General features: G+C 40.0%; 1 protein-coding gene across 1 annotated transcript; it reads right to left on the minus strand.

The window, feature by feature from the left end:
• Positions 1-287: 287 nt before the first annotated feature.
• Positions 288-17,932, minus strand: LOC124111373 (zinc finger CCCH domain-containing protein 15-like). Its single transcript, XM_046471047.2, has 12 exons — positions 17,759-17,932; positions 13,305-13,406; positions 12,458-12,566; positions 9,245-9,388; positions 8,588-8,673; positions 8,058-8,163; positions 6,629-6,705; positions 6,435-6,503; positions 3,441-3,518; positions 2,710-2,811; positions 2,437-2,581; positions 288-1,615 (listed from the first exon to the last, which is right to left on the minus strand). Exons 1-12 carry the CDS (start codon positions 17,828-17,830, stop codon positions 1,398-1,400), a joined length of 1,308 nt encoding a protein of 435 aa, XP_046327003.1. The 5' UTR covers positions 17,831-17,932; the 3' UTR covers positions 288-1,397.
• Positions 17,933-18,720: the final 788 nt, after the last annotated feature.

Below are 18,720 nucleotides of genomic sequence, written 5' to 3' on the forward strand. Positions count from 1 at the left end.
CCCCCCCCCATGTTATTGTGTATGGAGAGATAACTGTAAATACCGGAAGTGATAACGGTAAACACTGTCTGTGTGTTGGGGAAATTCTGATGTTGCTAGGATATCTGGTTAGGTGGTGAGGATGTAACAGAGATTGTGGTGATAGCAGTTTGAGTCTGGATTTTGAATATACAAGTTGTGTTGCACGAGCAGTGTTACAATCTTTAAATAGCATGGAGCTGGTAGTCCAAACACAAGATGATATGCAGAGCGAAATATGTATGGAACAAAGTTGAACAACGCCGTTATTTTAAATAATGTTTTAATTTTACATAATAAACTGGCTCTTCCTTATTGGGCAATATAGGTTTGGGTTCTTATCTGCTTGAAACATTTAATGCTGCAGTTCATGTTGAGTCAGATGATAGCATGTTTAAAGTGGGACACCCTTCAAGCATTACACCATCACATGTTTAATATGAATAATTCACTCAACACCTCAACATAAAAATAACAAGGGCTTATCTACCTGTCCGAAGGGCGGGGAGGAGGAAAGGAAGCATCAGTGTCCCTGGTTTTCCAACAACTTGACACTGTTGTGTAACTAACTTTGTGAGTACTCATAATATCAGGAATAACTTCAGGGACAAGTATATGGCACAAAGCATCGCTGAGTGTAATCTTCACGAAGCATTCTAGGTGTCTTGCTGGCAGATGCTGCCGTCATATCCCATTTCAAGCAGGTTGTGTTTGAAACTGTCACACCACTTCCACCAGGGGAAAGGAGTAGAGAGGTTCCCATCACCAAATCATGGGTCACACATAGTTCCATGGACATTTTATTGAACACAGAAAATGTATTATTTGTAGCACTCTTCATGCTCACAGGCTTAAAAGTACTTGTCATATAGAAGAATGAACTTTCCAATCGAACATTTTTTTTAAATTACCGGCAGTCTAAATATGGATGACGATCCTGTTATCAAGTATCGTAAAATAAGGGATCAGCACTAATGTATATACAAAACTGTTAAATCAAACATTTCAAATGCTATTACTTTCAAATGGAAACACTTAGATTTTAACATATCAAATTTTTATCATACCTTAATTAACAAACTCAAAATCTTTAAGATATTAACAATTTAAAATGCTGAAATCTGACTGCCTTGAAATGAAACCATTTCATAAATCTCTTCCACATGCTATGTACAAGTCAGGAAAACTAGCCTGTTATGAACAATGCCTGTACAAACATTAACATTTTGTCAATCAAGGCGTAAGTACTCAGATTTATTCCACATATTAAACCCAGAAATATTCTGAAAAATCTTCAAATTCCAACGGAGGTCCTTTTTTCTCCTCTTCATTGTCCAGTAACACATTCTCATTCGTCCAGGTAAATGTTTAGATGTTTTTTAATCGCTCAAGTCTAAGGTGTCCAAGTCTTCATCTAGAGCATCTATATCATCTCCAGCAAATAAATCTTCATCAATTGGCATGTCAGCTATTTCTCCATTGACTGTAGCAGCCACAGCAGCAGCTATTGCAGCATCGGTACCCGACGTCTCTTTATCACCACTGCCTCCATTTTCCTCAGGTAGTGCTCCAGCAATATCTAGCTTTTTGCCCTCTTCTGAAGATAAATAAACATGATCACATGTTTATCTGTTTCATCTCTTTTTGATAAGACTTCAAGAACAACTAGTTTCTACATAGAAGGGGGAGAAAATCTCAAAGAAATGTAGAAGGCTTTCAATTGTACTAAAACCTGAGCAGTTACCAAACAAAACAAGGCATCAACAGTGCAACAACAAATAATCAGGTCTTCAATCAAATTTATAATAAAATAATTTTCCCAAAATGCTTTATCAATTCAGGCACATTAAAACATGTTACCACAATATGAAAAATACTGGTTTCAATACATTCCGGGTTTAATATCTTACACCATGTTTATGACTACTACATGATTACCTCCCTTACATACTGAATTTGATAAAGACATATTCCACCCATATTGTGAGAAATTTTAAGATAAAGGAGACCAAGTATGACCTGTTATAAATAATTGTTTCAAAAAGTAGAAATGCATATTCAAATACTGATGAGTCTCCAAGACATTTCAGAAAACTGTAACTGACTTTGGAACCAATACCTAAATTCTAACAGCTCATATCAAGACAGAAAACAGTCCTAGAGCAAATTCTTAGCTTTTGTTGTGAAAGTATATCACACCTAAAGCAGGCACACCAGAACTGATGATGCAGAATGTCACATGGGGAGAGAGTTAGTTGGATTTACACTTTACAGTCATTGTACCCTGGTGTAAGTTGCTCATAATATCAACCTTTTGCTTTTTCCTGGACCAGAGTTGAATTTTACAGGTTGCTATGATATAGCTAAAATATTGTTGCCTTCAGTTTGCCCCCCCCCCCCCCTCCAAATGCAACAAACCTTCTTCCACAGTCTTTTTGGCTTCTTCCTGTATTTGTTGAATGCGAGCATTCTGCTGCTCTTCTGTCATCTGCGTCCCTGTCCCATCAGCCTCCTTTGCCATGGCCGTGACATTGCCATCATCCAAATCTACCAATCTGGCCTCCTGAAAATAAAATAAGTACATGTAAAAGAAATCGACATCTGAAGAGATGACATGGACTCTTTGTGAGAGCTTTCACATTTCCCAGCAGTGATGTCATGGACACTTAGTGGCAAAGGGAGATAACTCACCTCTTCCTCGTTCTCTTCTCGCATCAACACCCCATCACCTGCTTCATCATCATCATCAAAGACAAGGTCAGGATTGAATTCAAACATCTGCCGACCTGAGATCTGAACATGAAACAGAAAAGGGGTTTTCACAACATAACATAGAAAAGAGTGCAAAGTCCATACTCCATAACAAATCCTTCAAAGTTGACTGTACATAGTTAATAACATTAAATGCATTCTATGCAATGCATAAAGTCTCAGGCCACTGCAAATTCCTAGAGAAGCCTTCTGTGACACACGTTACTGAAAACACATTTTAAGAACTAGAACTGATTTGTTTCCCCAGGAGATAGGCCGACCCTTCACAAAAGTTTCAACCAAACTTATATAAGAAATATTGCACAACAGAAATTTATTTCTAATTGCAACTAAACTGGTAAACAAAAATCTGTAAACAATAAAATAAACAGTGTGGCATCTGATGCAATGACACAACACACTGCTTAAAATTAAGCATGAGAGTCCAAGGGTCCTTGCTATAGCCCTAATGTTAAGAGATTTAGGCAGTCCCTAGATTCAAATATGACACATGAAATACCTGGAACCTCCCTAATTTTAAAACACGGCAACTCATCGAAGCCACCAATGATTGCCGCTTTTCCCAAAAGCATATCCATCCTGATACTACCTGGTACCCGTACTTTGCAGTCATTGTGGACACCTGATCCAAATGAAATCTTTTGACTCACCCCAAACAGTTTTCCTTGTTTGAAATCGGTCTTCTTCTTATCCTGATCTGCCTCCAAGAGAGCAACCTTTTCTCTTCTCTACAAAAAACATCATTGTGTGAAGACAGACAACAAAGAATGTTCATTATTCCTCAAAATCTTCTTCTCTACAACTGACAAAATATCTGTAAGTGGCATTTAGAAGAAGTATCAATGACAGTACTGACTTATGGATTTCAACTTCAATGCTGCAGGGAGGAATAAATTATTTTAAATCTCTTCAAATATTCAGTCACCTATCCAGTCAGACATTAACTTACAAAATGGGGTTTTCTTTCACACCTTACTTAACTCAATCAATTAAAGTGCAAGTCTCATGGATTTATACAATTTTGCAGGATTGGAAAGATTGCAACCTCATTAATGCAAATACTGTATTCAAAACATCGAAAGCAACGTGTTAATATGGCTTATTTGAACTCAAGTCCTATCAATTTCAAAGACCAAGAAGAAAATACAGAAGAAGTGATATAGAGGCTCCAAATAGGGTCATGTTGAAGGTTATTTCCTCCAATATCACACAATTAATCCCTTAACAAGCCTTCCCCTCTGTTCGGACCCTAGTTATCAAGCCTCCATTCATGGTCATAGTCGGCTGCACACATCCTCAGCAAAGCAAACCTATTCTTCACCCCTTGGAATTCTATCCACAATAAAACAATGACCATCTGCATACTGCACTTTGTATGAGTGAGATTAAAGGATTAAATATACTCCTTTTTCTTTCAACAACAGAAATGTAACAAAGGCCATCTATATCACAAATTGAGAACACTATTCAGTGAGAAAACGATGTGCGAAACATGCTATTTCTTCAATTGTGTTTGTGTTTCCGTTTCCGTACTTTCATTATTTGTTGCGAGACTTTTGTTTAAACCATTCGCTGATCTATGCATAAAATGATGAAGCATTGCTCGTACTTACTTCGTTCTTTTTTTTTGCAGTATCATGAGCTCAAATCAATCATAACCTGCCGATATCCAACTCTGACAGCGACAATAGTTTTCAAGTTACATGTATCGTGGAATATGAATATTTCTGGGTAAGAAGTACAAGTGAACCCCTACATGTTTGAACATGTGACCGACAGCGACAATAGTTTTCAAGTTACATGTATCGTGGAATATAAATATTTCTGGGTAAGAAGTACAAGTGAACCCCTACATGTTTGAACATGTGACCGACAATAGTGACGAAGATAACAAGGATGATCCCCATCTTGAAAGCATGGATCACAAGTGGTTCAAAAACAGACTGGTTCGTTTGTTTTGAAACAGCACTAGAGTGAGTGAGTGAGTGAGTACGGTTTTATGCCGCTTTTAGCAATATTCCAGCAATATCACGGGGGGGGGGGGGGGGGGGGGGGACACCAGAAACGGGCTTCACACATTGTACCCATGTCGGGAATCGAACCCGGGTCTTCGGCGTGACGAGCGAACGCTTAGGCTACCCGACCGCCCCTAAATAGCACTAGAAAGACTCCTGAGTCGGTGTTACACTATACATATGGCCGAGTGATTAATGATACCTGGACTGACTGCTGGCATACATTATGCAATAATCTACTCGAGGTGCATGCAGTTGTTGAGAGATGAGTTACTGTACGTGAGACAAACATTGTTCTAGTTAATTACCACTAATTGGCTACAAAGATCAGTCAGTGTTTATCCTTAAAACGGCACAGATTTTGGGGTGAGGAAGGACTAAGGTTGAAAAAGACAATATTTAACAATGTTTAAATTATATACCTGGGGGGTAATTCAAGTTAAACAAGTATTTGTCACAGAGTGACGAAATATCCCCCGCCTGTACACCATAGTACCAAATATGAAGACAATCCAGCGATTAGTTCTTGAGATATTGTGGCAACACCGTTTTCCAACTCCAAAAACAGATTTGCCTGCTGTGACCTTGAAAATGGGGTCAAGGTCACCAAATCTGACAGGTGTATGCGGTGTCTGTATATACACCATAGTGCCAAATATGAAGACAATCCAGCGATTAGTTCTTGAGATATCGCGGCAACACCGTTTTCTAACTCCAAAAGCAGATTTACCTGCTGTGACCTTGAAAATGGGGTCAAGGTCACCAAAACCGACTGGTGTCTGCGGAGTCTGTATATACACCATAGTTCCAAATATGAAGACAATCCAGTGTTTAGTTCTTGAGATATCGCGGCAACAAACAGGTGGGACGTACGGACGGACGTACGGACGGACGTACGTACGTACGTACGTACGTACGTACGGACGGTCGTGAATACTATATCCCCCGCTTCGCGCTTTCGCGCGGCGGGGGATAATTAAGGTTACCTGACACACACTCACAAGCCATACTCTTGACATAAAGGGAATCCATCCCAGTATTATATATACAACACAGGTCTACCTGCAACTAATGAAATGATCGCGTATATTCCGTACCTGACTGGTGGTAATACCCAATGAGCTTGCAGGCCGAGACGGCCATGCTAATTAGCCATGCCTCCTCGTTAGCACTTTAAAGATTCATTTGGGTTGTTACTTTTAGTGAAGAAATATGTACTTTTAATCAAGCACAACAGCGCTAAATTTCCATTTTAACACTGTCTTTCTCGGCCATCATATTGTACATCATACTGGCTATATAATGATGTAAGAAAAATTTATCACTATTTTCATGAGACTTGCACTTTATGTTATTCCAACAAAATGTAGCTTGCTAAGGATATTATGACTGTGAGATCGTTACAGAAGATCTTACTCAAAACATAATTACTGATGATATAATCACCGAGGATACCATTCCTGAAGATATCTTTACCAAGGATACCATCATTATCACTGTGGATATCAACTGAAGTTATTATTAAGGACATCATCATTGGGGATATCATTCCTGAAGGTATCGTTACTGTGAATAACTACAAAAAATATCTACTGAGGATATTATAGCAGTGGACATTATCCCACTTACCTTCCTCTCCTTCCATTTGAGGAAAGTTTCTAATGTAACTTTGGTCGTGTTGTGGCCTAGGGCGGCTCGCTGAAACACAGAATAGTACATGTTTCACTTGAACCAACAAATATGTCTGAAGTTTGGAAGAATCAGGTGACTCAGTACCAAAGTATTTAGTAAAACAGTTTCATGACATGTTCCTCATACACTACCTCCTTCTCAACCAGCTCCTCTATCGTAATTTTCTCCTTCTTTTCCTCCTTCTTCTGGTCTTTCTTTAACACAAAACCTGAAACACAAAGATGAGCTTGTTACCAAACCATCCAGTTACTGCCAAGACATTCTACAGCTGAGGAAGAGGGCATTACCTGGGGTGGGGGTGGGGCATAATCTAGGGAAGAGGCATTACCTGGAGGGGGGGAGGCATAATCTAGGGAAGAGGCATTACCTGGGGGCGAGGCATAATCTAGGGAAGGGGCATTACCTGGGGGTGAGGCATAATCTAGGGAAGGGGCATTACCTGGGGGCGAGGCATAATCTAGGGAAGGGGCATTACCTGGGGGCGAGGCATAATCTAGGGAAGGGGCATTACCTGGGGATAAGGCATAATCTGGGGAAGGGACGTTACCTGGGGGTGAGGCATAATCTGGGAAGGGGCATTACCTGGGGGTGAGGCATAATCTGGGGAAGGACATTACCTGGAGGTGAGGCATAATCTGGGAAGGGGCATTACCTGGGGGTGAGGCATAATCTGGGGAAGGACATTACCTGGAGGTGAGGCATAACCTGGGAAGGGGCATTACCTGGGGGTGAAGCCTAATCTGGGAAGGGGCATTAACTGGGGGTAAAGCTTCATCTGGGAAGGGGCATTTACCTGGAGGTGAGGAATTATCTGGAGGGACATTACCTGGGGGTATGGCATAATCTGGAAAGGTGAATTACCTGGGAGTGAAGCATAATCTGGGGGTACATTACCTGGGAGTGAAGCATAACCTGGGAAGGGGCATTACATGGGGGTGAGACATAATCTGGGAAGGGGCATAACATGGGGGTGAAGCCTAATCTGGGGAAGGGCATTACCTGGGGGTGAGGCCTAATCTGGGGAAGGACATTACCTGGGGGTGAGGCATAATCTCGGGAAGGACATTACCTGGAGGTGAGGTATAATCTGGGAAGGGGAATTACCTGGGGGTGAGGCATAATCTGGGGAAGGACATTACCTGTAGGTGAGGTTTAATCTGGGGAAGGACATTACCTGGAGGCGAGGCATAATCTGGGAAGGGGCATTACCTGGGGGTGAGGCGTAATCTGGGGAAGGACATTACCTGGGGGTGAGGCTTAATCTAGGGAAGGACATTACCTGGGGGTGAGGCATAATCTGGGAAGGGGCATTACCTGGGGGTGAGGCATAATCTGGGGAAGGACATTACCTGGAGGTGAGGCATAACCTGGGAAGGGGCATTACCTGGGGGTGAGGCATAATCTGGGAAGGGGCATTAACTGGGTTTAAAGCTTCATCTGGGAAGGGGCATTTACCTGGAGGTGAGGCATAATCTGGGGAAGGACATTACCTGGAGGTGAAGCATCATCTGAAGAAGAGGCATTACCTGGGGCGATGCATAATCTGGGAAGTGGCATTACCTGGGGGTAGGGCATGGCGGTACATGCAGTTGTCTCCACCATTGGGACAGGTCCAGAACCAGCCATATTTACTGTTTTCAACAGCCTCCAGGAAGAACTTGCATATCTGTCACAAAGTAGACACAGGTTTAACAGAGAGACACAGTAGAATAAGCAGTGTCACATGAGAGATTATGTTGGCAATGTTTAACATTGAAGACTTTCTGAGCTCAAACTTTGTGGGGAAGGGAAAATTAGAATATTACTTATCAGAATTGGATCTGTTAGGTTCATATTGTTTCATTGACGTTATTCAACAAAATATTGGCTGAACATACAATAGTAGTCCTGGTATTGAATCAAAATTAGGTCAGAAACTGTAGTCAACGTCATCCGCCCACCAGGCATTATTTCAAGTGTTCAGGGAACAGTGTGCTAAATAGTCTGATTGTGCTGGAGATTACTTTACTTGCACATACCTAAAAGCATTATCATGACAATTAAAATTGTTATTTTTCTTATACTAACCCAGGCACTGAAAGACAACTTACAATGGTAGTTTTGGTTAGGGATTCCTTTCCATGTTTTTTGTTGATAACTTCTTCAAGTTTGGCCTCATCCCAGTCAGCCATGTTGTCTGGAAGTAGCAAACATTACCGTGCTCCATAAATAGACTCAAGGTCACAGAGCATGGACACACCCACTTAGTGAGTGAGTGAGTGAGTATGGTTTTACCCTGCTTTTAGCAATATCACGGCAGGGGACACCAGAAATGGACTTCACACATTGTACCCATGTTAGGAATCGAACCCAGGTCTTTGGAGTGAAGAGCGAACAATTTAACAACTAAGCTACCCGACCGCCCCCAAACCCACTTAGGAGGGGTCAAATTAATCATTGCGACAAAGAACAAAAAATATTTGTGATAATTGTTTAGAACCATTTATCCAACATCAAGGTTTAATAGTTTCAGTTAGGTGAGCTGAACAAGACAAGTTGTTCACCATTTTAACATGTCTGATAATGTACATACATGTACCAATATTATTAAATTGTCCATAACATAAACATTTGACAAATGATAGTAGAAATTATAACACTGCTTCAAATTATTAAGGGAATGTTACCCTTACTGTCTGTGTCATAAACAACACATTAACCACTGGGCTACCAAGTAGAACATGTTCGGTAGTAAATGTTTTACTTACCCTCTTCAGCCCGAACATCTTCATAGAGATTTCTCTTCTCTCCCTTTCTATTGATGTTGAGGTCATGGGAGAACTTGCATTTGTCACCTTTTCCGCACTGTCCCTGCTTGAAAAATGCACACAGCACAGACTTAGGGTCCACACCTGTAACAAATATGCATTTCTTTTTTAAAAAGAGGACATGAATAACAATATACATGTAATAGCCTTTTCTTTCTTTTTTCACAAGTTATGGGCAATTTTCAACTTTCTCCTACTTGCAAAAAATGCTGAAATGAAGTCCTTGGGGACGCAAGGATATCATCAGATAAGAATGACACCATTTGCCTAGGAAACACAACTGACTAGTTTTGGGTATTAACAGGAGAAAAGTCAAGCAAAGTTAAAGTGGAAGTCTCCGGGGCAGGTACAATTTTGCAGAATTTGATGGATTGTAACATCACAAACGCAAATATCGTACTCAAAACATGCGGAGCATAAAGAAGGTTAATTTGCACTTTAATCCAGTCTATCAATTTCAAAGACTGAAATGAAAATAGAGGAGATGGCAACACAAAACGACACAAAAGTGGTAAAATCGTAAATATTTGACAGAGTATTGCTGACATCCATAAAAAGTTAATACCAAAATGTATTGGTCATTTCAGCAAGGATTGGGATTGATTTGTATGGAAAGAATGAGGTACTACTGGAATTTGGTGAAAAGATTGAAAAATTGCAAAAACACAACCATGTGAGAGCCTGGCGTCGAAACACACCAACATGACATGCACATGCAACATCACTTGTTGGGCAATAAAAACATTGGGTCTTCATTTGCATGACAACACAATCTTACAGCAAGTGAAGAGCAAAATATGCCACGACTAATGGAATCCCAAGGCTAAACGCCATCAGTCGACTGCAAACAGGAGAATCATCTTCAGCTGTAGGCAGGTCTTTCCATGCAGCACCGTTTAAGCACAGAAGGTATTCACGCTAGACAGCCGATTCAAGGTGTTATTTTGACGGACCTGCATTATCGACTGCAACGTGTCAAGGTCAATGAGTATGGCCACAACTGCGACAGAGACGTGTGGTTTAGTGATGAGTCACGTTTTATGATTCGCAATGGGGATGGTAGATGTCATGTTTACAGGCATTGCGGGGAACATTATGCATGAAACGGCTTACAGGAAGTGGACAGATTTGGTGGTGGTAGTTTAATGATGTGGGCAGCCATCTCCTTCACTGGCAGAACAGACTTGGTGCAAGTTTTATGGAATTTAACGGCACAACATTACCATGATTACACAAATGAGATTCTTAGGCCTTCCCATTATCCAACAAGCAAACATCATTTTCCAACAAGACGGCGTCAGACCTCACACAGGAAGACTGACAACAGCCTTTTTCAGGAATCACAATATACAGGTCCTCCCATGGCCCTCCAGGTCTCCAGATTTATACCCAATCAAACATTTATGGGATGCACTGGATTAACAACTGAGAGCACATCACAGTAGGCACAACCACTGATGGCAGAATGAGTGAACATTTCCCAGGCCTCACATCAGCATATGATTGCTTCCATGAGACAACGAAGCCAGTTAGTTTTTGACTCTAATGGTGGCCATACAAGACATTGAGAACAGATGACCTTCACTTGTAGCACTCTGGTAGAGCTGATTGCCATTGCAGGATATTTTTTACATGAACAATTTGACCAGTCACTGTAAGGACTTCCTGTGTTACATGTATTTCGATTGCAAAAACATTATGTTGACATATAATAGTCAAATAGCCACATATATTACTTTTAACAAGTCAAAGTATTGGAAATTTTAGGTTAAATTGTATATTTATATACCTATCTCACACTAGGCATATCTTCCTTGATCCTGTGTGGAAAGGTTCTTGAACCATGTTTCCAGCTTCTAAAACAATAACATTCACCCGAACACACCCCAGCATCTCTATGGTTACGACCAACAACTGGGTCAATGAAGTGCTCTTGTGCAGGGTAACCTTCCACATGGTAACCTTCATATCGCATACAAGATAGGATAAGTACATAAATATACAAATCATACAAAAATTTCAGAATTTTTAAACATATCCTATCTGACACTATGCATTTTATCCAACGGTTGGATGGTGGGCTGCAGATATCCTAGCCTGTGTAAACTACAACAGTGAGATACACACAAAGAAGCTGGATCAACTTGTGACTGGGAAAAAACGAATGACCAACCGGTGCTGACGAACCTGATACGTTAATCAAACAAACAGCATGAGATCGGGAATACATGGTGAACGTGTTTTCACGTATGTCGTCATTCATAGAACGCACAAGTAGCTGTAAATGCATAGCAAAACAGCCGACGACTTAAATTGATTAAGGACCAGTATCGATTCCCAAGGACAATAGGTGTGACTGTTCGGCATCTCTTTTAACGCTACGTCAAGGTTATGAAACACATTCGAGTCCATGAACCAAACCAGCTCGTGAAGAGGAACAATCGACAACATCCATAGAAAGGATCTTCGAACCAAAATCCTACATCACAAATACTCAAGGCAGAGGTGAGCAGAATAAAGGTTCGGGACACTGTTCTATGTTTAGGAACGTCTGCGCCTTATGGTGACTTCATTGTTGAAGACTACATGTTGAAGGTCTGGGAAACCCAAACAATCAAAAAAACATTCCACACCAAGGTTAACATTGAAAGACAATCGTAAAGCAAAGAAAGGGACATGTGTATATGATGTATTTATCTGAGTTTGCTGGGATATGACAGTCGTTGCGCCAGAAGCAAAGACCAAACTTGTAGAGACCCTGAATCTTGTATCGATTCTCTGTCTACTAAAGTTTGTTTCAAAGCGTCAACAGCGGTAATCTGACCGTGGTTGCTGTAAATAACGGGGAATTGTGCGATCTTCCAATCTGTGTGTGCGTGCGTGCGTGCGTGCGTTGTGTATCTTTTAACATGGTTAAAGGCCCTGTAAGTTCAAAATCAAACTTACCTGATTTCTAAATGTTTTATAGAGTAACTAAACTAAAAAAACACCTCTTCATTAAATGTATCTGGTATTTCCATAAGATAGGGTTTTCTTGGAAATGCAAGATCAATACTCAAACAGACAAATCAATTTTACACAAACTATACAATGAGCTGGAAAGTAAGCCTAACACAGTACAGTGATCCCCATCCTCAGCATGTGTCTACACACCTCGAGTGACTGTTTGAGCAACAGGTCTAAACAGAGCATTCAGTTCATCCAGTTCTTTCTTCTTGTCATCCTTCTTCTTGGCTCGTTCTGCCTCCTGTTGGGTCTGTGCCTGTTTCCATCAAAACAAAAAAGACATCAAAATGCAACACAAATAATCAAAAAACAATTATTTAGAGATAATCAGCGGATTATCTGTCCGTAATGAATGAATTGATTAAGTCCGGAACCTTTGGTGACAGACTTGCAGCCTTCATTCACAAGGGACAGATAATATATTTTAAGAAAAACATGAAGAAAAAACTATTAAATGTCAAACCTACAGGGAAACTTCACTGAAGACAACCTCTTGTTCAGACGACAAAATTAATTTGGGACTTTGTGAGCAATGGCTGACATCATATCATATTTGACCTAACAATGAAGCACTGTGACGTTAGATGGCTTCAAATCAGCATTGAGTACCGATAAAATGCATATGTGCAAATATCAGGATATTATTGCCCACAGTAATTCTACTCTAATGGGTAATAAAACATAACATATTACTTGCTCATCTGGTATTTCACTGAGACAACTAGAGGATGAAAGTACATTTAATACCTGTCAGAGAAAGAAAATACATTATGAAAAACAAATTTAGCTACATTCCAAATTTGTTTTGTCATAATGATCATGATGAAAATATTTAAGAGAAAGCAGAGCAATAACAAACAAATATTCAATCAAGAGTTTCAAGATCAAAAACATATCTTATAGGTACACAACTAAAATATATTAGATGCAGTAAAGTACTTTTAAGCACACTCCATCTACCTCCAGAAAAAGTTTTTTTCCAGTCTGTACCCACCTTGCTGGTTTTCTGGTTGCCAAACTTCACTTGTTTTTCTACTTGTGTAATAAACCTCTGCTGCTTTGCTCCTTTCTTGTTCTTTAACCCAAAAGTTTTATCCTGTGAAAAAGAAATTGAAATTTTATAATAAATTGTATATTTATATACTTATCCTATCTCATACTATAATTTGTTCCTTCTACTTTGAATCCTGGAGTGGAAACCATCTAAATCAAAGGTTACAGCTTAAAAAACATTACACCCGAACACATTCCAGCATCACCATGGTCACCAGACAAATGGGTTATGCACTGTAATCCTGTGCACTGCGACCCCAAACAGCATGTTGAAGACTTATGTCTCTACAGATGATTCTAGTTGCCCTCCAATGGGTACTCATTCTGGAAACCTGAATTGCAATAATAATAAACAAAGAATCAATCAAAATTCCAATATTTATTGCTGTATGTACAAGTTACGTTACACTATTCAGTCGAAGTATGTATGTTGTATCGTCATCTGCGCTGATGAACTGAAGTGCCAGTGTTCGTGTAAACACAGAAACCTGCTTTTTTCACGCATTAAAATCATATAAACATGCAAAAAATATTTTGCATGCATGTTTTGAACACACAGATTGTGATACATTTAATTTTGAATTAATACCATAAAATAAAAAAATATTCAAAGCTGTAGTCTGCTTACGATGTTCAGACGAAAATAAATCAAAACCTGGAAATTCCCATTGCTAAAAATAGAATGTGGCCAGATGGCGCTTTGAATCGCGTCCATTATTTTTCCATATATGGTCTTTGGGCAACGGAATAACTAATCTCAGACACAGGACGTCATTCGTTACTATTGATGGAATTCCACGGAAGTCGTTTGTTTCATCCAATCTGAGCCCAGCTTACAAGTAATAGTCGGTAATACGAACGATCATAAACAGAGCGACGGAAGAAAACCTCCACACATGGGCATGTGCTAACAACAGTCATATCTATTTTATTAATGATTGAAAGTTCATTATATCAAAACTGGACCGTAAGTTACAGCTTGGTCATAATTATTAGCTGTACTAGTACTGATTTTATTGAAATAAAAACTTCACACGCGAAAAATTTGAATTGAAAATTTATTATTTCATTTCTGCACGCACTGCACAAAAACCTACCGCGAACACTGGAAGTGCTGTGCAAGAACCAAAGGACCAAACTGATGAAGGCCTTGTGACTGAGTGAGTATGGTTTTACGCTGCTTTTAGCAATATTCCAGCAATATCACGGCGGGGGACACCAGAAATGGGCTTCACACATTGTAACCATGTCGGGAATCGAACCCGGGTCTTCAGTGTGACGAGTGAACGCTTTAACCACTAGGCTACCCGACTGCCCATGAGATATCACGTAGATACATGTAATGGGAAACGAAGCACCCTTCCATAATATTGGACAATGTGCAATTACTGTGCAATGACATCGTAGAGGCAACAGCTCTAGTCTCGTGCTGATTAGATGCCACTGGAGGAGGCAACACATAAAGATGTAGACTTGAACAAGTTGAACAATCGTCGAGCAGAGCCAGAAGGAAACCATATTATGGGAGACTTCAGTGTGGGCCGCTGTGGATAATGGGATAAAGAGTCTCTTCCAAGAACGATGTAGTGTCGCCAAAGCCTTCAGGCAGATGCGTAGAGCTCAAACCGGGCATAAGGAGATGTCTTCATGATCATTGTGCTGCAAAATCAAGGTAAGAGAAGGGATGGTGAACAGCCGATCTGGGTAGCCAGGGAGCCGATTCTTTCGCAATAAAATCCCAAAGCAGCCCAAGGAAGACTTTCCTGTGACGTTGCCTCGCAAAACCAACTCTGTTAACATCAAGAGCATGAAGTTCACTGACTCATGCAGCTGTTTCTGGAGCCAGTTGAAAATACTTCTTGAGGGTGACATGCTCAAAATCCGTTTCTTTTGGAGGCTCATAGATCTCTGAAGATAGATGCTGTAAAATGATGTTAAGGTCACAAACAGGTGGTACAACTGATCTGCGGGTCTATAGGCACAAAATAGAGCCTGCAACCAAGGAGATTTTCAAGCCTGTTGTTGTGGCAATTAAAACTTTGAGCTTCCATGTAGAACATAAGTGCTGCAAATACTCCAACTTTCACTCCAAGAGAAGATCACTTCGCAATGGTAGATGATGGTACCTTCGATCCACGATGTTTACCAGTATAGTGAACCAACTCCTCGCTTGGCGTGACCAAATGCAGTCAATGATTGGTGGCCGCTGCCTTCTGCCGAACCTGACATAGAAGTCTTATCAGGGATAAGCGTATGTGTTGAGACCTTCCCAAGAGATAGCTAGAGCACCGTGACCCCGAGCCTTTGGGTCCGGGATGAGTGATTTGAATCTCGGCAACTGTGTGTTGAATCGGGTTGCGAAGAGGTTGAAGTCTGGGTCTGGAAAGAGTTGGTATATCCAGTGAAGAGAGATCATTGGTGGTCATCTTTATTCATTGTAACTGCCCTGTTAATGGTGTATATGTCAGTGGAACACCACACTCAGCAATATACCAGCTATATCATGGCTACCTGTCATCATATCTGAGTGTCCAGTCAGGACCTGACAATCCAGATTAATATTATGAGCAACTATAAACATCGATGGGGTAAGATGACGCACAATCAACCATATCGGCATGTAAAATAACCCAATGTATAATTATACATAAATATTATTTCTAGTACACATAATTAGAGGAATCAGCAGCAGAACATAATTACTATTTGCAGTAGTTTTCAACAAAGTATCACACCTGAGTAGCCTTGTTCAGAATGTACGAGAACAATTGTCATTCAAATCGGGTCTTAGTGCTCGCTACCACTAAATAAAGATCTATGGACATCCCCTTCTAAGTCATGTAGAGAACGATACTGACCAACCAAAGAAATGACCAGTCTGGCCTGTAACTGTCCACAATACCATTTGTTTACCTTTCCATGGTTGCAGGATTAAAAAGACACATTCTGATTGCCGTTTTCCCGTGACCTGTAACAGGTTGTCCTCAGATTTTTGTTTAGCAGTAGTGAGAACTGAGATCTGATTTTAACGATATTGTAAGAGAATTGGACTGAGAGGAGTATGTTTTATGTCAAACAGCAACCCCAAATAAATAAAATGGGTATCCAAGCCTGACAGCTAAACTGTTATCACACTTATTCCATAATGTTTTCACAAATATACACAACAAATATCTAAGCTCAGACATAGTCTTTAAGCAGGTCTACAAGCATGAAAAGAGATTTTGACAAAACATAATAAGACTGATACCAACATTTACTTTATTTGTTCCTACTGGTAATTAGCATGATTAGTCAAAATGGCAATTAAGCAATTACTTAAAGTGTAAACTGCTAAATATGTGCAAAAATGTATTAATCTAAATACAGCTCTTGATCACATTCAAAATCATAAAAATCAAGATGATTCAGTGTTTGAAATAACTGTCTGTCTGTATGCCAGTGGCAGGTAGATCTCGTTTCAGGTCTATAGTTTCAAGTTTGTATGGGTCCTTACGACCTGCAGTTAATATATACAGGTTGGTATATTTGTCACAGTAAGCTGCAATTTTAAAAAAAAGGGCCTGAAGAGTTTAGTTAGGGCCTGCAGCCTCTAAAATCTGTGGGTCCTAATCATGCTAATGGCAGCATTAGCACTAACCATCATGATGATCAAGAGAAGACTTTATATTTAATATGGCAAAATAAAACAGATTCCAGAATCAGTTATCCTAGCTTGATATGTGGATTCATAAGTCTGATGGACTGACGTTCCATGCCATAACAAAACCTCAAGCCTTTTTGCGTGTTTAGTCCAATTCATTTTGATGCCACATTGATTGTTGCCACTTAAACATCATACTACTGGTCCTAGTGCATTGAATGTAGCCAAATAACCTTCTAAATGTAACATACGTATTTATACAGATCGTTGTTTCAAATCACCTGTGATACTTCACATTCTTTAGTTCTTGGTTATCTGTCATTTAGCCTAACGTTAACAGTAACACTAACATTCCTAAATCAGTGTGGGTGTTCGTTCGTAAACATTACATTACAAAAGAGTGTTTCCACTTATTAATGTCTTGTGTATTTGAGCTGTATACCTTTCTTTCTGTCAGTTAAGAGCTTAATTTAATTTGCTTGACTACCGGTATATCAGTTTGGAGACCTTAGATTCTATCTTTTAGTCCTATGTTCTTATCATGCAAGCGTTATTTTATTTCATGATGTAAATATAATAATAGAGCGCAATCACCGCACTAATTAATAAAATAGCCCGACAGTGAAAGATCCCCACAAATAGATCAAACAATAAGTACTTAAAGTGATGTTATATCGGCATATTTTACATGGCACGCGAAAACTGGGGGGCTGTAATAACGCGGTGTGATGACCAGTAGCATTCAGGAATACCTCTATAACTTTTTCCTTCTTTTTCTGTTCAGTTTTTTTGCTTGGACCATCTGGTTTCTTCTTCGGTGGCATCTTGGTCAGTGTATGATTTACTTACTCACAAATGTGTTAAATATATGTTAGAAATGTATAGCACGCTGTTGCGCCACCAGGCAGCAATGGCCGACAGGTAAAGATAATCTTCACAACACGAAGTTTCGCATCCACTCGTTTATCCAGAGTTAAACTCAGGGCTCTATAACCGAGTTGATATTCTTGTCTCAAATTCGCACACGTTCAATTTAGCATTAGCAGTTGGGTCAAATTAACAACAACAACAAAAATAAATAAAATTATAAACAGGCACACTTATTACAGACAAAACATTGATAAGTTGACACGTCCTGACACAACTATGGGATGGACTAGTGGGGGCGTTGGGTGTGTGTGTAAGTGTGTGTGACGCCGCACTCAGTAATATTCCATTTTTATGACGGCGGTCTGTATAAATAATCGAGTGATGACCAGACAATCCAGTGATTGATATCATGAGCATAGGTCCACGCAATTTGGATACGATGACATGCATCAACCAAGTCAGCGAGCCTGACCACCCGATACCGTTAGTCGCCACTTACGACAAGCAGTCGCCTTATGGCAAGCATGGGTTGCTGAAGACCTATTCAATCCCGGATCTTCACGGGTAGGTGTGGGTGTGGGTGTGGGTGTGGGTGTAGGTGTGGGATTTGGAAAGAAAACAACCCACAGCTCATAAAACAAATTCAGCCTCAATCAGCTTGAAAAAAAATTTCATCCCCCAAAAAGTCTCGACCGCAATATGGCCATCCTCGATACAGAGTATTTCGTGAGCAAAACCATAATCTTTGACATCCAAACATGATCATGGCAGAAAAAGAGGCTGTAACACTTATTTATTAATAATCATTTCAAATCTTCCATTTCAAGATGCCATACCATGCAAG

The sequence above is a fragment of the Haliotis rufescens genome, unplaced genomic scaffold, assembly GCF_023055435.1.
Source record: "Haliotis rufescens isolate VD_foot unplaced genomic scaffold, xgHalRufe1.0.p SCAF_4, whole genome shotgun sequence".
Lineage (NCBI taxonomy): Eukaryota > Metazoa > Mollusca > Gastropoda > Lepetellida > Haliotidae > Haliotis > Haliotis rufescens.

What these genes read in the sequence shown, in the direction of transcription:
- LOC124111373 (XM_046471047.2), bottom strand. Translation starts at nt 17,830, where the DNA reads ATGCCACCGAAGAAGAAACCAGATGGTCCAAGCAAAAAAACTGAACAG. An exon ending in CCGCCATGCCCTACCCCCAG is followed by an intron (nt 6,706 to 8,057) that starts GTAATGCCACTT and finishes TTTGTGTTTCAG; the next exon opens with GTTTTGTGTTAAAGAAAGAC. An exon ending in TCAAATGGAAGGAGAGGAAG is followed by an intron (nt 3,519 to 6,434) that starts GTAAGTGGGATA and finishes TGTTTTTTGTAG; the next exon opens with AGAAGAGAAAAGGTTGCTCT.